This window comes from Cavia porcellus, unplaced genomic scaffold, assembly GCF_034190915.1.
Source record: "Cavia porcellus strain 051 isolate PalLab524CR breed Dunkin Hartley unplaced genomic scaffold, mCavPor4.1 scaffold_28, whole genome shotgun sequence".
In the NCBI taxonomy this organism is placed as follows: domain Eukaryota; kingdom Metazoa; phylum Chordata; class Mammalia; order Rodentia; family Caviidae; genus Cavia; species Cavia porcellus.
The window spans coordinates 38,151,469-38,175,335 of NW_026947511.1; the positions used below are offsets into that span (position 1 = coordinate 38,151,469).

At 45.0% G+C, this 23,867-nt stretch overlaps 1 protein-coding gene across 6 annotated transcripts in view; it reads left to right on the top strand.

Annotated features, from left to right (window-relative positions):
* Window positions 1–23,867, top strand: part of Rcan2 (regulator of calcineurin 2) — a 151,940-nt gene that overhangs the window by 14,493 nt on the left and 113,580 nt on the right. For 5 of the 6 annotated variants that reach the window (XM_013156799.3, XM_003473827.5, XM_013156798.3 and 2 more), the window contains one exon: window positions 13,036–13,373. In XM_013156799.3, the coding sequence (XP_013012253.1) occupies window positions 13,149–13,373 (225 nt within the window). In that variant the 5' untranslated portion in view covers window positions 13,036–13,148. Of the gene's footprint in view, window positions 1–7,281; window positions 7,439–13,035; window positions 13,374–23,867 lie in introns of those variants that run through there. The other variant, XM_063238783.1, reaches the window with a different exon arrangement.

Consider the following 23,867-nt stretch of genomic DNA (forward strand, 5'->3'; position numbering starts at 1 on the left):
GATGGTGACTCTTGGCTTCCCAAAGTCATCCAGAATTAATCTCTAAGGATTATACTTAAGGATGTGGCCACACTTGTTTTGCTTTCTGTCCCAAGATCTGGCCCACAGCAAGAGGTGTGTGTCTCCTCCAAGGTCCTCAGACACCTGGTCCTCGGTGCCAGCTTCTTTGAGGACCTAGCCCTGTCCGACTGCCTATAATATTTCTAACTAGCTCAGCTGCCTGTAACACTATGACTTCATAAGTCTGTGTGGAGGGTCGGACAGTGTCAGACTTTGGAGACAACAGATGAAAGGCAGCTCACTGCCTTCCTGTTAACTGTGGGCCATCCTCTTTGCCTGGTCCATCCTCTTTGGCTTCAAAATGTACAGAGGAGTTCATGAGAACTAGATGAGCCCTAGAAAAGAGAAAGAAGTCCCAGTGGGTGTTTCCTGACATCCTTCCTTGACACTCTGGATGTGACGAGCATGCAGGGATCACAGTGGCTCACTGTGCTTTATTTTGTGTACCACATTCCTGGTAGATCCTTCATAACTGTAGGCTGAATGAATAAACATAACTCCTAGCTTCCTGGATACCCATCCTGGAATTGCGTATCTGCTCCCCAGGGAAGTAGAAGGGTCCATTGTTACGGATTCTGGAGATGACAGCATTCCAGCTGTTCTAAGGTCATTACAGAAGCCACACTGCCTGGAGAGAGGGGAGGGGCACTCCTTGGTCCCTTCACCTTCTCTCTTCCCTATCTGCAGGCAGCATTTCCCTCCCCACCTCCCATCTGTAGTGGCTGTAATGATTCACTGCCTACTTCAGGTTAAAAATATAGCCACTGCTCTGCATTATCAAGAAATTGTTCGGCCCCAGCAGAAAATGACCAGCAAGAACCAGAAGCTTGCTCGGTGGCTTAATCAGCAGAGAGATTATCCCTGCTGTTCTGGCCATGTTTATGCTTTGCTTTGCTGTAGAGGTAGTGGCAGGTGCAGCTGTTAGAGCTTTCTCTCCTCAGTCAATAACCACAGAGCCCTGGGACAGGGCTGGCCATGCACAGAAGGACTTCAGTCTGCCCCAGTTTCCAAGTGGCCAAGAAACAACAGTGGCCACTAGCCTCTCTCTGAAATGTAGGTTGGATCCATGTCTGCTCCAGGTCAAAGGGGACCCCTTCCTCTGAGATTATGGAAAGAGGCAGAAGTAAAAGAAATAGCACTAAATTGTTCAGAGGATGATGATGTTAGATGCTCACACTAGGACCAGCTCTGTGCTGTGCCACAGAGTCTATGATTTCTACACATGAAGGACACTGTGCCTGTCAGGGCTTTCTAGGGGTTTCTGAATAGAATAGACCATCTCCAATTTAGGAGGGTTAGACTTAGACTTTTTCAAGCTTATGGTGATGCAGAAGCAACATGCATTCAGTAGATTTCATACTCTGAATTTTCATCTTTTCTCAGATCGACAATATTCAGTAGGATCCAGTTTGTGATCCTGGGCCACACAATCTCAAGGGACAAAATCTGAGATTCCATAGTGTTCTGTGTGTCTGCATTCGGATTATGGGTGTCTGGGAATATTGAAAGTATTTTTTTTAAAGTTATTTTTAATTTTTGATGGGCTTATCTGAACATAATTCCATTATAACTCAAACAGCATCTGTACTGCCTTATAATTAATTTCAGTGAAAGAGAGGGTTTTCAGGTATTTACCTGGATTAAGAAGAAATATTTCCAGGACTTCTTGTATGTTCTTGAGCGAAAATCCAGCGAATGCATTTAATATTTAATCCAACATTTGTCAAAAAGTGAACAATGTCACAAAATGCCCCAGTGAAATGCCCAAGAATGCTTATAAGAACTTGTTGATTAAAAAAAGAAAAACAAAAGAATATATACAGTAAGACAGATAATGTTTTCACCCAGGGAAAAATAAGCCTTGATTTATTTGTAAGAACATGACCGGCATTGATATGTAGCTGCTTGAAGGGATGCAGGAAAGTTCTATGTGTTCTTCTGCCTGTGTTCCTCTGCAGATACTCATGCTTGAGCTCTGCTCACTGTGTCTTCTACTCTGTCTTTGGGGAGGGTTCTGTTGGATCAGGTCTCAGGCTCCAACCTGGAGCCTACTGCTGCTTCCCACCCTCGGCTCCCCCAATCTTCCCAGAGCAGGGATGCCTCTCACCCTTTCTGCTCCCATGAAATTCACTTTCTATGGCTCTGCCAAGAACAACTTGCTTGATTTTCCTTCTCCTCTCTTCAGCCTGCAAGATTCCATGGTGCTCTCTGAACTCATTTCCGACCACTCTTGGTTCTTCAGCCCTTTCCTTGTTCATCAGGTCCAACCTTAAGCATTCCTACACAAGATGCACCAAATAGCAAGTGCCCTCCCGGGCAGCTCACATCTGCAGGTGTCCGTGCCTGCTGGTGGAGAGAAGGACAGAGTGAGTGAAGAGGGATGGAATTGCCAGGAGGGGTGGAACCTGGGAGCCCAGCAGGCCGGCAGCCCAGGAAGACCTCACTCTGGACACAGCCAAGCTGATGGCCACTGAGCCTGGTGAGTGGTAAGGCTTCTTTCCTCTGGTGGAAGAGAGAAATAGAAAATTTGCTCAATTTATATAATCGACACTTTTGAGCATTTGTTCAATGTCAAACACAGAACAGTCAGGTAACCATATAAAGAATAAGAGCAAGAGTCCCTTAGCAAGATGCACAAGCCTGAAACAATGCTCCTCATCCTGCGCTGCCCATTCTGAGCCTGGACTACACTTAGGAGCCCACAGTGGACACTGATCTCTGAGAGCTTTGGTTTTCTTAGCTATTTTTTCCTGCTCAGCATACGAGATGGTTTTAGCAATGGTGGAAAGAACAGGAAGGTAAAATGGTCCCAGTTCTCCACTCCAGCATCATGGTGGGAGACTGACCCAGTTCTAGTTACCTTCATCAGGAGCCTGAAGGCCACAGGAATGAAGCGGTGGCCTTTGGTTAACAGTGTCTACCATGTGATTTCAGTTCACTAGTTACAAGATATTTTGGCTCAGCTTGGTGCAAAGACAAATGACATGAGACCAGGTAATTTATAAAGTACATAAATTTATTTTCTTAGGGTTTTGGAAACTGGAAGTCCAAGGTCAAGGTGCATGCAGCTTTGGTTGCCTAGGGAGGGCTGCTTTCTGTTTCCAAGGTGGCACCTTGTTCTGTATCCTCCAAAGGGGCTGACACTACATCCTTGCACCACAAAAGGAGGAAAGGCCAAGAAGCCCAGTGCTACCTGAAGCCTCTGTCACTTTCATAGCCAATCAGTTTAGACAGGCCTGCTACTCACACTGTTATGGGCCACTGAGTTCCAACACCTGCACTTGGGGAGGCGACATAGTCACAGCATAGCATAGCATCTCATTTGTCCTTTGGACAAAGTAGAAGAAACATGTCCATCCTCTTCCTCAATGCTAGGTTGTATGTTGGGGGGGGTTGCTGTGGAGGCCAGGCATTTAAATTATCAGCTCTCAGAATGTGGGCGAGTGACTAAACAAGGCTGTTCCTGAAGTTGCCTCCAGGCCTCGTAAAGCCTCTGTGAGTACCCCAGGGAACTACCAGCAAGACAGATCGCACCTTCCTGAACCCTGCAGCTCTTCCTTGCTGCAGCAGGTGAGCTGGTACAACAACTGAACTGCAGCAGGCCACTGAGGACTCTATCAAACGCCGTGTTTGGGTTTTTCAGGGCTGGAATCTGGGTCAGCTCTTTCCTGTAAACAGCACCTGGTATGAGAAATGGGGGCTCATTATGGGTCAACCTGAACTGTGATTCTGACAATGGAAAGGGAAAACCAGAAATCATTTCTCCATCTGCCTGGCCCTACATCAGCCCCTCAGTCTGGCCTGTGATTGACCAGGAAGAGCAGGCAGATCCACTGAGACAGGAGATGTGCTCTCCTTTGCAATACTGAAGACCAATCCGAATTTTATTCTGTTGGAACTTGAAGAATATTGTGATCGTAGATGGGAGGGTGGGGGATGATCTTCAAGGAAGGGAAAGCATCTTCCAGGAAGGGATATAAAATCAAACGTGAACTGTGCTGGTAGAAAAGTTAAAGAAGAGGGGAGGAGGATGCTGCAGCTTGTGAATTTAACACAACAGGTGACAAGGATAATTTGTGACCCAGGAACCACTCCATTGAGGGTGGGGACTACAAAGGGAGGCAGTGCTAGAGCTGGGGAGAGAGAGGCACTAGGGGCAGAGGCTGGTGCTGTTAGGGACCACAGATATCACTTACACCACGGATGGGAAGCATGCTGGGTGCCTGTTATCACAGGAAGAGTAAGAACCCATAGCACGTGAGGGGATGAAAAGCACCCTTGCACAGGTTTGCTCTCCAAATGCTGATAAGCAACACCATGCCGCAGGAGTGCAGAGGGAGGGGCCATGCAGCCTAGGATGAGGCTGCTTTGCTGATGACCATGGGCAAAGGCAGGGTGGGCACTGTGCTCTGCATTTCCTGGGAGCCATGGACCCAGCCATGACTGTGTTTTTAACTACACTGTGAGATGGAGCTGGAAAGAAAGTACATCCACAGGCCCATGGCCATAACTTGTATTAGCAAGCAAAGCATTTCAGGGCCTGTTTGGTCAAAGATGGGTTGGTCAAAGCACAGGGTTTAGAACGGTGGTTCTTATTCTTGGCCCACAGTCCATTAAATCTTGGGCCCAACAAAGCACAGCTTTCTTAGAATATAAGGCATTTCCCAGAGAATGGACATGGATTGAAGGTCCAGGTCCTTGAAGGCAAGTTGTCAGGGTCTGGATCTCCATGATCACCCCTCAGCCACCTGTGGAAGGCCTGGCTACCAGCTCGTGATGCTGCAAAGGGTAGAGATGTGAGGTCTAGTGGACTGTCACTGGGGTTGCCCTTGATGGGGACATCAGGATAGCTGCCCCTCCCTCTCCTGCTTCCTGCTATCGTGAGGTGACATCATTGCTGTTCACCATGATGCTTGGTCTGGGGCCAAGTAATCATGGACTGGACCCCCTGACATCATGAACCATAACCCATCCTTTCCCCTCTAAGTTGTTCATCTCAGGCCTTTGTCACCAACACAGAAAAAAAAAAAGGACTAGACACTCAAAGTTTCTGAATGGTTACAGCTGCCTGGCTTGATTCTGTGTCCCAGAATTGTTTCACTGGCCCCATATCCGACTATGGGAGGTAAGAATTGGTACATGAGGCCAACTTGCTAAAAAACACAGTCATGAAGGGAGGATTTTACCAGGATTTCAGGGATCTCTGTAATTCTCAATTCATCTTCTCCCAGTGGACTTCAATAGCAGCAGGGAGCTGGGGTGTGAACCCAGTCTGTCTGACTTCAAAGTTCTTATGATTCTCAGTAGACGCACTCTCTTCTATGGGAACTGAAAACCAAGAATAGCCATAAAATTTTTTGAAGTTTTGGGGAGGGAGAGAGAACAACACTAAGATATGTTGAGTTGAATCCATGTGACATCCCCCTGAAGACAGTGCCTTGATTATCTTATATCATGACCATGGCCTAGAAGGGTTCAGTAACACACCTGATATCACACAGCAGTACCAGGATACAGACCGACCCTAGGAGCAACCCTTTACCACTGGATTTTACTTCCTCTGTCCTGACCATACAAAAGGGAGGGAGAGTCTTGGGTGCTATGAGAGGCGGGTATGGAATAGCTGTGCTGAGAACTCCGTGGTCAGTATTAATAACAGCTCACATTCCCTGGGCAGTCATGCTGTGCCCTGACCACTGTCCTCCTCCCCTCCATGTGCCTGCCGTTAAATCCTCAAGCAATGCTGTGAGGGTGCAGGCCTTTGGACTGGGCTTCCCAGGTGACGGACCCACACACAGATTAGGTGACCTGCCTGGGCCACATGGCTGATAAGTGTAAAGCTGAGAGTCCATGCAGGGCCCCTCAAAGTCCACACACCTGGTCAGAAAAACCTTGTGTGATCACTTGTGCAGGTGGGTGGTATCTGCACCCACCTGTGGGTGGTACCCAGGTGCTGCCCTGAACATGGAGGGGCACAGAGGGGCACGTGTGCAAGTCAGGAAATCCCAGGAGCATCCTGAGAGCCTGGGGCAGGGCTGTCAGGGAGTCAGGGACCAGCAGGCCGTCTCCTGAGGACATACTGACAATAGGGCCCTGTGCCTGCCAGAGTCTAACATTGAGTCTCCTCACATTGTCACAGGTGAAACAGACCCTGAGCCTGAGGTTCCTCAGCCCTGATGAACCCACAGAAGCATCTACACAGTGTGACTGTCATCTGCCTGTGTCCAGTGTGCGGGGTTTTCATCAGGGAGTTATGCAAGACTTTAACAGGAGAAATGACATGGGCATTTGGCTGAGCTGGAGAGGAGATGGGGTGCTGCCTGGGAAAACTCCTCTCTGGCTTCCTCCTCGCCTTCCAGCTCTTGTTCTCGGCATATCACTGGGGATAACGGGAATTGGTCTTACCTCGGTCAGCCTCCTATCAGGGTGCTGCTAGGGGGTCAGTGCACCCCTAGTCCTTCCACAAGGGCAGCCTGCTTTCTCCAGCTCTCCGCCCCTGGAAGCCTAACGCCTGCGGCTCCTCTCTGACATGAGCGCCCTTCTTGGCTTCAGTTTCCTGTCTCTCTCCTTCCACACCATGACCCAAGACCACTTTGTCCCTCTGAAAGCAGAGGATGGACAATGACAGGTGCGTGGCACTGTGGCTGCCATGGCAACCTCCACCCACTGGCTGTTCATTTTTGAAGTGTCTTCCTCTGAGAGGCGACTTTGCATATAATGATTGGCTGTATCAGGAGGCTTGGGACTTGCTTTAAGCTCCTGCAAGCTAGGGAGCTTCCCAGAGGCCAGCACCCTTCTCCTCCACCTCTGTGTGTCTCCTTCCGCAGAACAGCTGAGCCCTGAGTGGTTAGCTTCCAGCTCTAATGCCAACCTCTGGTTGGAGATATACATTTACAAGTAATAGCTTTATATTTTCAAAATGTATGGTTCTACTGAACGTAAACTTGAAATGTCCAGGCTCCTTCCTTGAGGCTCAGTGAGTCCCCCTCCCACCCTGCTTGCTCACCACATGTTCCCTATCAGCCCTTTCTTACTCTGGTTCCCAGGTGGGACTGATCTCCTGAGGGGCGGAGCAGAGACTAGGGTGGGGACTGGGAGTCCTCTGGCAGCCTCCCAAGCTGCTGGTAGGGGGTCACTGCATCCCTAGTCCTTCCACAAGGGCAGCCTGTTTTCTCCAGACACCCCAGGGCTCTTCAGGTCCAGGGACAGTGACAGCCTGGAGTTTTGCACCATCTGTAGGTCCCCTCTGCCCTGCTCACTCATTTGGGAACAGCCTCTTTGCTAAACTCACTAATGCTTCAAATGATTCAAAATGAGCACGCCCTCCATTTCCTGCGTGGCCTCTGACTAACATGATGACCGTGCCGCTTCTGTTTTGGTGAGTGCTTCATCATGGCTTATTTTAATCCTACAGTATTGAGCTTTGATACTGTTTTGTTTTGCAGTATGTCCTTTCCAGGTCTTTCTTTGTGGAAATGGATCCGTCTGTCTTTAGGGAACACTTTCCCTCCGCCAGCCCTCATTAAAGATCTTTCCTCCTTCTGACTCTCTTTGGCAGCAAAGCTGTTTGAAACACAGTTTCTTGAAGGTTGAAAGTTAGGCTTTGGGGATGGAGTACAAACACCCTCTATATCCCATCCGATCTTGGGTAATTTTGTGCTCCTCCCTTTTTATCATGCCCAGCGGAAGGAGATCCTGTAGTCTTGAGATCCTCATTACTGCATTAAACCCTCCAGTGTAGACATTGTTATGTCAAGTTTATATATCCCCTTGCGGCTAGAGACTCATGCACCACAGGGAGAGGATGCAAACAACTCACTTTGTTTAATATGTGCTTCATAAAAATTCCTAAGATGCCACTTCCTTGGGGAAGGGAATTAATTAAATTATAGTCTGGTGGGAGCTTGGAGCGCAACAGCTGCTCTACAGCTGATCTGAAGACAGCCCTGTACAAAGCCTATAGGTGATTTCCTTTGAAAACCATGAGTTGAAAACTGCATGTTCCGGATTCTTTCCAGACTAGTCCCAAATGGTATCAAGAATAGCACAAGGGTCACACAGCTTGGCAGATGTGAAAACTCTGCAGTTGAATTAAATAGGTTCTACTGTGTCTCTGAGATTTGAATGGGTTTCTATGGAGCATGGCCAGAGAATACCAGGTCGCTCCTTTGAGTCTCGAGGGCACCATGGGTCCTTGCTGCTAATGTTATGCTTCAGTCTCTGAAAGATGGGCAGAAATGAGCAAAAGTCCTACCTTATTCCCAAGAGGATCTAGATATTAAAATATCAAAAGGGCAGAGGACCTCATTTTTGAGACCAGCCCAAAAATGAATGCCAGAAGTCTGGTTTAATGGTAAAATTATTACTAGTCCATAAAAATGTTCATCTAAAGCCACCCATTACATTACGGTCCCATAATTTCACTTGTCTTTAAAGCTAGACTAATCATCTCCATGAATGTTTACAATTGCATTTTGCTTTTCTTGGCTCCTGAGCTATCCTCCTTGTATACTGTTCTCTGGAAATATCCCCCATTCCTAGAAAGGAGGAAGGTTTTAGGATTCTGCCATTTGGAAATCTGAATCTGATGCTCATTAATGGCTCTGTGATCATGACATCCAACAGAACCAGATGCCTTGTTTTTGCTGGTGGGTTTAATTGCACTATATTAACGTTTGTTAGGAATGAGATCTAAGCGTTTTCGAGAGATTAAGTCCTCATAAAGAAACTCAGTAATGTTTTCATCAGCCACATTTACTGGGGAAGAGGTGATTACTTCACTTATGCATTCAACAGTTGTGTGTTCGGTAGTTGCTATGTTAATGTTGAGTGGGTTCTATAAGCTTCAGGAAGCCGCCTTTAGGGTGGGAAGTGCTTTCTGCATTTTACATCTTTTAATGTTTAATGAATAAATGCTACCAGGGCATTTGAAGATCTTGACTGGAAATTATTTTCTTGCATTAGTAATGTAAAAGAAAGGTTGGAATCTTTCTCTATGGGCTTCCTCTTCCATTAAGTCCAATTCAATCACTTATCTTCTCATCCTCCCTAACTTGGTGGTATCATTTCAGTGCACTTCACTGTGTTGGCGTGGTGTTGTGGGAGGCAGACTGGCTTGCTTTATATTTGAATGACTCCTTTGCTTCTGACCAAGTACTCAGTGCAGGCCTTGTTGGTGGTAATGGCACAGGTGTAACCCATATTGGCCTACTCCTGATGTACCCCAAAACAATCATAAATAGCTATTGTTCACGTATTATTCTAGGAGCTTCCACAGACCTTCACAGTGATGCAGAAGACAGACAAGGCCTTGCATCTCTGCATCAAAATCTCTTCCTTACAGGGGAGGCTCAGCTCCAGGGCATGGCCAATCCTTCCAGTGCATCTTCTCTGCATCTCCTAAGGGAGAATTTGTATTTTAATAGTGGACAGTGGTTTTTTCCCTTTCTAGATCTACATGGTAACAGAAATGTGTACTTTACAGATATCCAACAATAGAACAATGGCTAGATATATACTATGTGGGCAGATGCCTGACGGGCTGTTCAAATGCATATTTTCAAAGACTAGGCAGACAGAGAGGAGTGGAATGCTAAGCAGTTGGTCCTCATTTTATTTAAAAATTGAGCATGCAGGACCCAGGATTTAGCTCAGTGGCACAGTATCTGCCTGATAAGCATGAAGTCCTGAGTTTGATTCCCAGTACCCCTCCAAAAAAAAAAAAAAAAAATACGCATGCATGGAAATTGAATACACTAAACTGTCAGCAGGATTTTTCTCTTGCTAGTAGAAAAAGGACTCATTTTTCTTTTCTTCTTTCTGAGTTTTCCAGTTCTTTTTTTTCCCATATAATAAAAGCACATGGGTTATTTTGCTTTATGCTACAAATTTTAAGTCAGATGAATTCATTGGGTGATTCTTGCTCTTTTTATTTATAAAATTGCATTTTATAAATTAGGCCTTAAATGTAAGTGGGGGGGATATTTTTGTTAGTGTATATATTTTAAATAGTGCATGGTTACTATATTTGGACTTGGCTATAACCCATTTGTTGGTCTCTGTGAGTTCCTGAAAATGACTCCTTTTGATGTCATGCATGAATCCAGACATGATTTTGAGACTTTCTAGCTGAATTTGTGCAGATGAAAACTGCCCGCGTCTGCTTCCAAGAAAGACAGGAGACCCAGGTGTGACACACCTTCCTAATCCCAGCCTCTGGGAGGTGCAGAATCACAAACTCCAGACCAGCCTGGCCAGTTTAGAAACTTAGCAAGACCATGTCTCAAAAATAAAACAGTCTGGGGATGTAGCTCAGTGCAAAGGTCATACGTTCAGTTCCCAGTACAGCAAAAACAAAACACAGCAGAGTTGAGACACAGACCATTAAAATAGGAATCAGTGAGGAGTGGGGTTTCACTGGAGAGACCTCAAGGAGTGCTTAGGAGCTCAGAGGAAGAGGGATGCAGCCAGTGTCAGGGTCACAGCCACAGCCAAGTGAGTGCTGTGCCTCAGGGCTTTGGCGGTCCTCAGATGGCACATGCACTTGGTACGTGAGGCAGATAATGCTTATTACAGATAAGAATCTTGAAATTAAAAAGGCAAACCAGTCAACATGGGCAGTGAGGACTCTGCATTTCTTTCTCAGGAAGTTCGTCTTCAGTGTTTCTCTTCCTTTCTGAGTAGGTGGGCTTCCTAAAGGCTGCCAAAAACCCAAAAGTGTGATGCTTGGTTCTGAAGGAACCCTAAGGAAGTGTGCTTGTGTCACTCTGCACTGCGTCCTCTTTTATGTGGCACTGAACACTCATTTTGGTCACTTTTCCCCTTCCTGTTGGAGTCCCCTGCCTCCCCTCACTTGGCCAACTGAGACGTGTTTTTGTTCTGGCGCTACAAGCGTAAACTGAGTCACTGGACAATCACCTGACTGCTCCTGATGAGTCCCTGAGGCACCTGGAAAGAGACAGTAAAGCTTCCTCTGTTTTAAGGTCCGGATCCTGAAAGCTTTCTCCGGATCCGTGGGATAGGTTGTCTGCTGAAAACCTTTACTGAAAGTAATAAGCTTATGGTCTCACGAAGATAATTGTAGCGTTTCAGCTTAGGACAGATGCTTAAGCTATCTGAGTAGATTAAAATGAGTCCTAAATGAAGCTTAATATTTGGTCTAATTAATTTGCTCAGCGCTGAGTTTTAGTTTCTCTAACATTCCCAGGACACAGCTGAGAATATCTGAGATCAGTTTTGACTCATTTTAAAAAATTTTAAATAAGTGGACAGGATTAAAGAGAAAAACAGAATTGACAACATGTAAGATTCATGCTACTGACTGATGACATCACAATCAAAAAGTTCTGTAATCCATTGATGAAAATAATATTGTTTTGATGTGCTTAGTAATTATTTTAACAAATAATAATAATAATAAATGGTGACCATTATGTATCTTACACTGAAATGTATTGAGTAATAGTGTAAATATGAAAAGCTAAATGCGTATTTATTCCATCGAGACCGATTCATAGTTGAACCCCATCATACTAATTTTATTAGGTGTTTTCCTTCTATTTAAAATATTCATACATTTAAGGTTATTTATAGAATAAAGCATATATCATATTTTTATTTAAAATAAGTATTGACTTAAATAAGGGAAAATTTGCATTAATTGGAACCTTAAAAATTTAAGAGTATAGAAATGATCTCATTCTGTTGTACATAGAATATCATTTTTATTTACCACAAATGCAGTGATTTGATTTTTGTGGTATTACTTGAAATTACTTAGTTGTTGGTTCCTATCACAGCCTGATCTAATAGTTAATATGTGATACAGTGTGACCATCAAACACCGCCCATCAAACTCTCACGGAGGCTTTTGCAGGAAAAAGATAAACACCAAAAACCATGATATTTTACGAATTTCATAGAGGCTTAAGTGAAGCCTACGTTTTTCCTTAAGGCTCCAGCAAGTATGTGGACCCAGACCTGGTGACAGCAGAGGGCAGTGCATGGTACCCACCCTGCTGTCCTCACCCCGAGGTCTGACGGAATGAGCTTGAAGGAAACAGAGACCCTGCAGCCAGGCAGGAACTATCAGTCTCACCTGTGTCAACGTCACCCGTGGGGCCTCTTGGTCCTGAACTTTGAGCATGAAAATTGACACAAGTGAAAAATAAAAATGCCATTCTTGAAAAGTTTAGGGTTGCTGACCAAATCCACTGAATTGTGTATCAATGTTAAAAAAACCAAACAGGAAAACTACAGATGGATGAATTAGGAAGATGGGCAGGAAAGGATGAGAGATTGAACACAGCTAGATGAAATCAAGCCAGGGAAGCTTCATGAGTTGGTGGGGGAAGGCCCACGTGGGCAGAAGGGTCTGAGAAGACAGTGTGAGTTTTCAAACTCCAGACCTGGGTCACCATTACTAGCAGCAATTACCCAGGCAGAGGGAGACATACGCAGGATGTGTACTGTGTGTGTTACGGTTCTCGTAGCCGACAAGCTTGCCTATGGGAGTTAGCATGATCAGGAGCCAGAGAGTAAAGAAGTAGATCAGATTTCCTTGGGTGCAGATGTCCACTCATGCTGAGCTCCTTTGTTCCTGTGGTGTAGGACGGTGAGCGCTGGTGTTGAACCCTCTGAGTTTCAATGGTTGCCCTGCTATTTTGTCCTTGACCTTGAAAAACTACTGAATTGCTCAGGTACTAACCTCATAGACTATTGCGGGGATTAAGTAGCTTTGTGAACATACATTCTCTAGAACAGTGCTGCAGTTTAATGCCTGATAGATGATAGGGATCAGTACTAGTAGCGGTGGTTTCCAAATATTTTCGTTCATTCATCCATCCATTCATTTATTTACATGTTCACTCAACCATAGCACTAACTAGGTTGTTGCTGAGAAATGGCAGAGCTGCACAGGAAACCAGCTTCAGAAAGCAAGGAAATAACATGCATTTGCTGTCTTCTCCCTTCCAGTGGTGGCTCCCTCTTCTGATCATCCTGCCCTGCCCACCGCAGACATCTGGAGGCGGGCCCTGAACACTGAATCCTAAGAAGTTTGTCAGAGTCTCACTGACACCTGTCTTGGCATGCGGGGAGAGTCCTACTTCATCGGCATGAGGAGCCTGGGGCCACCAGGGCACATCCCTGAGGACGGAGGACTTTTCTTACTCTGCTGTGTAGAGAGAGACTGGGCCGTCACACGGTGCTTTGCCGAAGAAGCCTTTCAAGCGATTACTGACTTCAACGACCTCCCCAATTCCCTGTTTGCATGCAACGTCCACCAGTCTGTGTTTGAAGGAGAGGAGAGCAAGGTAAGAGGGCTCCTCTGTGCTGGAGACATGGAGAGATGTGGTGTCATCTCCACACAGTTGTTTCGTTTCCTGGGGCTGTCTGGGAGCTTTTGCAAATGTGTGGTTGGCTCTGTTGTGTGTGATGCAGGGTGAACAGAGCCTGTTTGGTGATCAGCTAGCATCAGAGATACTCTGACAAGGGATGCTGAGGCTGTGTTGAATCATGTCTGGTTCTCTTCGACCCCTGGGTCAAACTGACAAAAAAAAAATTGCTGTTAAGACCAAGGATTGGAAGAGACACCCCCTCGGGCTAGGAAGCAGATTTTTTTTTTTTTTTTTTTGATCTTTTTCCTTTTTATCGGTACCGGGGATCGAACTCACAACTGCCTGCTTGCAAAGCAGGTGCTTATGCTGCTGAGCTAAATCTCCAGCCCCGGAAGCAGATATTTTAAAAAACAGTTTTCTTTGTTTATCTTCTGCCAGACACATAATTTGGCTTCTTTGAAACAGCACCAACTCTCTTTTAACTCCTCCCCCTCCTGCAGCTTGCTGCATGTTGTAAAAATATCTTCTTGGCTTGTGATGCAGGTCCCATATAGAGATCCCTTCCTGGTCCTCATCACAGTCCGAGAAGTTTATATTTGTAACCCCATGAGAAAGTTATTAGAATTCTACCAGATTCATTCCAATCTACCACTTCCAGTGCAACCCTTAGTGAGAATAAAGACACTAAGGCATATCTATAGTTGTGGGGAGCCAAAGTGGTCCTAAGTCTAGCGAAGGTGATAGTTAACGGAAACAAAGGCTTCAACCCAAGGCCAAACCCAAGCTTTATTAATTCTCTACAAGGGTAGTGGCTCAAAAATGAGTGATTGTGAGAGTGGCACAAAGTACTTAAGTGCCATGAGCTGGGCTATTTAGGAGGCCTGAAACTAACTTTGCAATATGCAGAGATCAGGGTATGCAAAAAGAGTAATCTGCATAACGTGTTCAAGGTAGTATCTAATGTTTGGGGCAGGTGCTTCAGCTCTGGGAAGTCATAGCCTCTTATCTTGAGGCTCTATCCAGCATGGTTCTCCTTTCCACCTGGCTCACAAATGTTTTGCGGGAGTTGGTGGGGAGCAGGGTAACACTGACCTGTCACCTTGCTTCAAAAACTATACCCCAGCACCTGACTGGACTAATTTGCATTGCTTAAAAACAAAGTCCTAGCCAGTTCTCTACATATCAATATATAGCAATAGGGCCAGATTTATTCTAAGTGGAAATAATGGCTCTTCTTGCAAGGAGAGTCATCCAGGTAGTCCTCCACAGTCCCACTGAGGCATGGAGACAGTGTTCACCATGTGAGGTCTTTGCTCTTTGATGCCATAGGGCTGGCATCCCTGTGTGTGCCTTATAAGGATTTGAAGAGCAGGTTGATGCCTTAATATGAAATGGGTGAGGAGTGAGGTTTTCTGTGTGACTTAGAGATAATATTCTTGGAAATCACAGTAAATATTCCATTTGGAGATCTTTCTGAAATTTCCTTGAGATTTCTCCAATCTCTTCAAGCAGGATTCCTGACTGGATCCAACCTCCCCTCCTTTGTGGTTGTTCCTATGGTAAACATTCCACCACTCTACCTTATTGTAAAATACAGGCGGCCTTTGGGAAGAGAGGACTTTTTCTGAACTACAGTGCATGGCTCAGTGAAGCACAGAGCAGCATTGCTGTGTTATAAACTTGAGCTCTCTCCGCCAGCTTTCCAAAGGCCAGGCTTTGTTGACTGAGCACAACTAACTAGAAGTCTGATTTCTGGGTTTTAGTGATTTGTACCCAGGGAAAACCATTCTAGAGGATTAGGACGCTATTTCAAGTCATTTGATGACATAACAATATTATGTTGGAGTTGAGCAATTAAGATGATGGGCTGGCAGCAGCTTGAAGCGGAACTGACCACATGTGATTAGAGCCTCGGCGGCTGTGATCCCCAGGCTGCTTACGATAAGGAAGTGGCACACAGCAAGAAGAGATGGGAGTTCCGTTCTTGGATTATAACAAATTATAATTTATTCAGGGTCAGTAATATGCTCTGAAGTATTCCTGCCAAGCACAAATTATGAAACAAAGGTTCATATTTTCTTGTATCTGTTATCTGAGTATCACAATTAGAAGGATTTTCCTGGGAGATTTAATGGTGATTTCAATTCTTTCTTAATTAAATACTAGAATATTGGCACAGTAGGATTTAGGGTTCTGTGAGGTCATATGGGTCTTTTTGGGGGGTTCTACTGAAGAATAGCTCATCCAACTGACTCCTCTAGGGACATAAGAGGATAGAGTCTAGGGGACTGTTCCAGAGACTCTTCCCACATATGTTTCCATCCTTTGATGCCCTGGGTAATAGGTTACAAGATATTTTCAGTTAGTTGGTATACAAAGTTGGCACCTATCAGTTTGAGAAGTAGCATGTGGTTTTAAAACAACCTTAACAAAATATTGAGCTGAAATAAGGCATAGTTTATTGAGACCAGTTTCAAATTATTGTATTTATAGTCAGAGGTAAATTTTATAATTGAGCAATGACCCCATCATGAGACATTAAATCAGACAGAAAGTGTGGTAATTGACTTCTAGTGTTTCTAGAACACCAAATAAGTGGATAGAAGTTTACATTTGATTAAATTGTATCTACTCGGGTAAAGGGTAGATATTCAGGATAATCAGACACCAGGTAAACTGATGATTGTCAAGAGCTGTGACCACTGGACACCAAGGAGAAGAGATGAGAGAACCTCCTGGTACCACATTTCCACAGTCAGTTGCTGCTTTCCTTGATCCAAAACCCCCCAGTCTTCCCTATAATTTAGAGCTGGAATTACAGCCCATCCTCCTTGGAAGCCCTTTTGCTGAAAGCTCACTCACTACAGTGGAGCTATCAGGGTCCACTCTGCAGGGTCTGCAGGGTCTGTGGCATGCAGAAGTCTTCAGGTCCTGGGGTGCTCTCCCAAAGGAAGCTTTGGGGCTTCTGTTCCTTATTCCTCCTCTTTCCTTTCCCAGCTATGAGGTCAGCAGTTTTGTTCCAGCAGGTGCTTCTACAGGGATGGGCTACAAGGCCATTGCTGTGGGCGCTCATGAGCTATGAGCAGAAATGAACCTGCTCTACATAGAACAGCACTATGTCAGGGATTTGTTCTTCTGTTCTGGGAAACCTGTGTCACACAGGTCTCCGTTATTTGCACTATCTCAATAAGTCAGTGTGTTCCTCATTCTCCCAAGACATTCTTTCCACAGCATTCATATTTGGTGAATCTGAGCCATGACGTCTGACAATGGTTATCTTTCCCAAACAGTGGACGTGTTGGGCACGGTGCTAAGTTGGTGGGGAGATATTTATAGACAGAGGAAAAAGAAGCAAAAATTCCTGTGTTTGCCTGTGGGCAAAGGCTAGCAATGGTCATTGTCTTTATATTTGGTTCTGGGAAGATGCCTTCAGCATCTGGGATGACACCAGAGAGATGATGCCTGGCCATTTAGCTCAGCAGCTGAGGTGGCCGGTGGGTGAAATGTAACTTTGCTTTGGCAGAATCCTTTGCTTTGGTACAATCTACTTCTGAATCATGTGTATTGATATTGGTGAATTTGAATTTAGCACATTCCTTGCAATTACAAAAAAGCATTTAAATTCCTTAGGTAAATATGAAGCTTTGGCTTTCCGACTATGCTGAATGATTTGGGTAGCAATCTCTTCCCTGTTTTCTCACAGCTAAGTTCCTTTCCCACAGCCTTTTCCTTTCCAAGGTGATTTGGAGAGCATGGAACTGGTCTCTTCATGGTGTGCTCCTGCTTATTCCATGTGATAAGTATTTTACATGCTTGCTTCTGCTATGTGCCTGAAATTCAGAGCTCTGACACCTGAAACACATTTTTCAAACAGCTTTGTGGGGACAGTGATGCTCACTCCTGCTTCCAGTGAGGCAGAGTTCTGTGCAGTCCCGTTTAGATGGGATGCTTTTGCGATGAGTGGGCACCTGGTACAGCGTGGCTTCTTGTGGTCCAGATGGTTGGGGTGTGTTTATGTAACACAGAGGAGAACCAGAGCAGGCAGAAATTGGCATCTGAAACCAATGAGTACAGATTGCTGTTTGCATGCCGCAGTGTGCAGTGTAAATATTTTTGTAAGAAACACATTTAGAGCTTGAATTCCACATCTCGGCATTACTAGGTTCATTTCCCTTCTTCAGTTTGGCTCTCTGGATCCCTCTGGGCTGCAGAAGTTGTGAAATAGGTGAGGCTGGAGGACAGCAGCATCCTCTAAGCTGTGGGTATGATGCTGCACCAAGCATGGAGAAGCATCTGTGCAGCCAGGATCTGAGGGAAAGCGGGGAGAAAGTCAACCTGAAGTGAATTCAGCCAAGTAAGAGAAGCAGGAAAGATGATTCTAATGGCCTTGACAACATGTGAATCCATTCAGTGAAATAACAGAGGAGCAGGAACAGATACGCGTAGAGCACATGGGGCGGAGCTGGGTGCTTCTCTAAGTGCTTTATGAACACCCTTTCCCGTCACCATGACAGCCCCATGAGGTGGCACCTCACTGCCTCTTGCTTCTGGGTGCAGAGCAGGATCTTGTGCCTGGGCCAGCTCCGCCCCGTGTGCAGAAGTAGTTTGTGTCAGGCCAGGCGTGTAATTACTAATATTGTGCCCTGCTGAATGCCAATATTAGGCTGGGGAAACTGGCATTGTGCCAGCTTTCTGAATATCTCTAGAAGCTGCGAATGTTTTCATAATCCATTTTGAGAATTTTTTTTCTTAGTACCGGGGATTGAACTCATGACCTCATGCTTGCCAGACAGGCATTTGTGCCAATGAGACACATCCCCAGCCCCATAATATGTCTTGAGACAAAGCCTCACTTGGTGCATTTCATTTAAAGTCTGACCCAGAAGGATGAGAAGTTCCAGTCGTGTGAATTCTCATGTGATCTTTTGTGGCAGTAATCCTGTTTTTAATTGCCAGGATTGCCCTGGACCTCGAGGGGCATTACACAACAGGAGGCAGATTCGCCGCAGCACGCTTCCAAATCTTAAAATTCAAACCCCAAATGTGTCAGGCCCTGGGGGCTTCCAACAGTGGCTGTGGAGCTGGAAATTGCAGGCAATGAATTTGCAGGCAATGTTCAAAAAGAAGAATGAGTTCATTGCAGAAGTCTGAAACATCATCAACAAGAGCAATTGAATGTTTTTTTCCCATAAGAAGGTGCTCAGCTCTATTTTTTTCAGATTTTAAAACAATTTAATTTTCATGGACAAGAATTGTCTTGGTTGTGTATAACATCAAGTTTTGAGAGAGGTCTTCAGTGTGGAAGGCTAAGTCAGACTGATACATGTATTGCTTCATAAAATTATTTTGCACAATAAGAACTCTTAAAATTTAACTTCTTAATGATTTTCAAAAATGTGATCCATCATTTTTCATTCTAGTGCCCACACTGCAGATCTTTCAGACTCCTTCTCCTAACTGGACTTGTATATGCTATGGTCAGCATCTCCTCAAACCAGCCCCTTGCCCCCCCTGTTCTGCTCTCTGCTTCCATGAAGTTGAGTTCCTGGCTGTGTGTGCCAGTCATATCTTATGGTTTCCTTTCTGTGCCTGGCTTATTTTACTTAATGCCATGTTCTTCAGGTTCATCCATATTGTCCCAAATAACAGGATGTCCTTTGCTTTAAAGGCTGATCAGTATTCTCTTATGTAGATAGATATCTTCTTAACCCATTCATCCACTCATGGACACACAGACTGGTCCCATAGGGTGACTCTTGGGAATAATGCTCCAGTAAGATGGGAGTACAGGTATCTACTTGATATGTTGATCTCATATCCTTTGGCTGTATACCTGAGTGGGATTTTTGGATCTTACAGTGGCCACATGTCCACAAGGGAACCACCATAAAGGTTACACAAATTCCCCTTTCTACCAGTAGAGCGCAAGACATTCCTCATATCCTCTCCAACACTTGTTCTGCCCTGGTTTTTTGATAAAAACCTTCCTAGCAGGTACTATTACAGAGGCCAGGGGAGTGGGTTTCCAGGTTCTTGTCCTGAACAAAGATCGGATGAGACAAACAGAAAAGATAAGTTTTACATTTATTAAAGTTAGGAAAAGAGGCATGCTCTGCAGAGTGAGAGAGCCAGCCACTGTGACAAAGACAGTGACCATCAGGTTAATGGCAGTCATCTTTTGTACTCTGCTCCATTCCTGACTGGCATCAGATCTTTTCTTCTTATCAAGAGGCTGCTTGATCTCATGTTAAAAGAATTGAAGATAGCATTTTCTGATTGGCCCCAGGTGGAGGGCTTGGGTTCCTGTTTCCCAGATCTCTGTGACTGACAGCTGACTGGCCACACCCTAATCTTTTGCTTCCATGTGAAATCATATCTCCTTGTGGTTTTACGTTGCATTTCCCTAAAATGATATAGTACATCTTCCACTTCTGGTATGTTAATTTTTGTATGTAAATGCTCTGATGTTGGGTGTATTCTCTAGGAAAATTGACTCCATTGTTGTAATAGAATGACTTGTTTTTCACAGCTTTCTATTTCTTTTTGAACTATTTCGTTGTGTTTTCTTGAATTCTATTGAGCTTCCTTGAAACAATTATTTTGAATTCTTTGTCAGGCACTTTGTCAGTCTCCATTTCTTTAGGCTGGGGTACTAATGCTTTACTTTGCTCTTTTGTTAGTATCATTATTCCGTAGTTTTTCCCCATCCTCTGGCCAGGTATTGGTGACACAGGGCTGCACCCACTCCAGTCCATGTCTGGGGAAGTCATTTATTAATCAACTCCTCCAGAGATTCCCATCTGGCATGGTCAATGGTGAGCTTGGTGCTGGAAGGCCTGGTACTCCCACTGCTTAGCTCTTTACACCAATTCCTGGGCAATGGTCTGGCCTGGTCCCATGGAGGAGCTTCCTTGCTGGACAGATGGTCACTGCTACAAGCAGCATACTCAGGGAACTAAGTGGGAAGTATTTGTATCACTCACCCAAACATAATGTCCCCTGCAGTCTTTGAAGTCCTTGAAAACGACAGAATTTGTACTGTTCTGTATATTTTCAGCACTTCCAATGAGACCTGGCACATGTTTGATGGACAGTCAGTATGGAACTGAACCTCCACTTCTGTGGTGACCAAAGACACAGAGAGATGCATTTCCCAAGATTGCCTGATTATTTAGAAATATAGGAAAGGGTAAAAGAGAAGGAGAGAAAGAGAGAGAAGAGAAGAGAAGAGAAGAGAAGAGAAGAGAAGAGAAGAGAAAAGAGAGAGAGAGAGAGAGAGAGAGAGAGAGAGAGAGAGAGAGAGAGAGAGCTCCTGATTTCTAAGTCCTGTTCATGATCCACCATCCATGCCTTGTTTCTAAATTCTACTGTGGGAGAGAGGTTCTAGCAATAAATTGGGCAGAAAGATCTCAGGTGACTGAACAACCAGACACGAGGCAAATGTTAAGTATACTGAACTTCAAACCATACCTGTTGTTAAGATTCATGAAAACAGAGATATTTGTATGTCAACTTGTATTTATGTGATGTTTATACTCTCAGAGGTGACCACCTTTTTTAGTAAGCTGAGTAAAAATTAGAAGTACACTAGGCAGATCTGTTTGTGCAACTAACCCAAGAAAAGAAAAATGAGCAAGAAAAATAAGAAGTAGCATTTGAACCCAAAATTCAGTGCTTTGGAGACCCTAGGAAATAAGTAATGGAGATGGTTTAAGGCTAATTGAAAAATTCCTGCTAATGATACCTAACAAAGGGCAATGCAAAGAGATCATTTATTCCGGCTTAGGTGTCAATGTATGTAGGTTGGAAAAATAGAAATAAAATGAATGATGCCAACCTGAGGATGAGAAACGATAACCACATACTAATTTTAAGTATTAAACCAAGCAATGCTTAGACATTAGCTGTTCAAGGAATACTTAGCAGTTTCCTGGTTTCTCTTGTGTTGGTTTTTATTTTTAGGTGAAAAGGACATTATTTACAGATGTCTGAGAATGTTTCATTTGTGAAAGGACAGGATGGATCTTTGTACTTGGTAGCTGCTCCTGTCTCCTTCTGCCTCTGGGGGGAACAGGGAAGCATAATTAGCCACCACTAATCACTCCAGGCACCTGGCAGACAGGGGCCCAGCGAGGGGCACATCTGAAAGCTGCTGCAGGGCGTTCCCTGGAACCTTAACCTTTGTGGAAATGACTGAGATACTCTGGAGGCACAGTGAGAACCTTGCTTCTTCGTGGTCCTGGGTGAACCCCTGGGGCCCAAGAGCTTGGCAAGTTCCTGCAAAGGTCCCATTTAATGACCTGGAGATAATTGAGGCTGTGGAAAGAATTGTGGCTCTGGCACATACAGAGTTGAGTGTGTTTGGATTCTGCGCCATGGAGCGGGTGAGCATGTATTTTTGATGACACCCAGGGAACACGGAGGTCCTGTTCCATTTAGTCCATGATGAGGTTGATGTTAAAGAGGGATGTCCTCCCGATCCAGTTTTGGAAAGATGAGGGTACAGTGCTTGGAATCCACTTTGTATGGTTTCCATCATAGATACTTCTAGCCCCCATGATAGCTCTAAAGGGACAGAAGTAGTCTCAGTACACTGTCCAGGTAAGGAAAGGTGACTTGCCACCAAGGCGCTGTGTCCTCTGGGCTGATCATGGGCTGCTTGGCAGGTGGAAGGCAGGGATAGTTTCATTCTGTGCTCTTTTGTGGCCAGGACACAACCATGGTGCCCTGCTCCAGATGGGGCCATGTCGAATTCTTCAAATGTGAGGAGTTGCATGCAGAGAGAAATGTCCACCAGCGTTTCTTATAAGGCAGCTTCAGACAGGCCCTAGGGGAGAGATTAGTTTTATCATTCTTCAGCCTCAACAGCTGAAGGTGGCATGGGCTTTGCCCTGCCTTTCATGAACTTCCTTGATTCTAGGCTTGGTTTGGCAGTCAGGAATCTCTTGACTGAGTCAGAAATAGCCAGAGAAGGCCAGGGAAGCTTGGTGTGGGCTTGTAGCTCCACCCCAGCATCCATCAAGGCTGCATGATGTTTAGCTCCATGGAAGATACCAGGTGTTGTCTGTAAACATCTCAGGTGATGCTTGTTCTGCCAGATGGGGCTTAGTCATGTGCTGCAAACATTTTCTTCCTAGCTGCTCATTCATGGTTTTCTGTACAAGGTTGTCTTAGGCACTTTCCCATTGTTGGGACAAAATATCTGACACCCACAACTTAAAAGGGGGGAGATTTATTTTTGCATAAGTTTTTAGAAGATTCATTCATGGTCAACTGAAGGGCCTAGTAGAGGAACAGTGCTCACCCCATGGCAGCCAGGAGGCTGAGAGCAAGGAGGAGCTGGGGACAGGAGTATGCCCAGCCAGGTTCTGCCCCAGTGACCACCTCCAACCAGGCCACACTTCCTGTCAGCACATTCAGCCAAGAGCTCATCCATGGGTGAGCCCACTTATGAGAGTGACACTTCCCAAGACCCCATCACCTTCCACACATATGGGACTTTTGAGGAACATTTTAGATCCAAACCACAACCATGGTGCCTAAACATTCTCCACTAGCTCTTCAGCACGAGGGATAGATAGAAACAGAATATGTGGTAGTTTGTTTTAAGTTAGATCCCTGTCTAGTAGCATTTCAGTAATGTTCTTTCTTACTGGGTATGTTATGTACTTCAGTGTGACCATGCCCTTATACCTAACACTAGGATCTGTCATTTTTTTTTAAAGAGAGCTCATGGATAATGGCAAAGATTTTTCATCAAACATGGCAAAGCATCATACTTTGTTCAAAACCTACACTTTCCACCCAGTTTTGTTAATTGTTGTGAACTCCAGATTATTCGGTAGGATATTCTACTTATCCACAGGCAGTGCACTCTAATAAGATGGTCTGGCGTCCTGTTCCAGTGGAAAGATGCTAAGAGTCTCAGGGGTGGTCTACAAGCTCATTACTGCCCTGCATCCCTCAGACTTCTGTGCATTCTTTAGATGCAGTGTGAGCCTTGCAGGAGGCAGCAGTGCCCAAAGAAACAGTGGGTCCAAATCCTGCCACTGCTGCCTACGAGTTATATGGTCCTGGCCAACTTACTATGTCTGAGTCGTTCTTCCATGAAATAGGATCAGATACAGATAACTGTGTAGGAGTGGCATGTGATTAAACAGGATGCCCGGGGTGGTATCACATCTCCCTGATCTCTGCTGGCTCCTTCCTCCTCCTCCTCCTCTTCCTCCTTTTATTTTCCTTGCTTCTGCCCAATCTGCCACCTTCTCTGTCTGGTTTGGAACAGGATGGAGCTTTTCTGAGGGTCATATGCTTTTTTGGAACCATGCAGAACTAGCAACTGCTCTGGAGGCTGGGGGAAGACTAAGCAAGTCCCTTGCTGAATCATAGCAAAGTCTCACTTTGTCTCACTTTTGTCTCAGAGCTGTGGGCTTTCAAGAAGCTCAATCCAGTCTTACACAAATGGGAAGT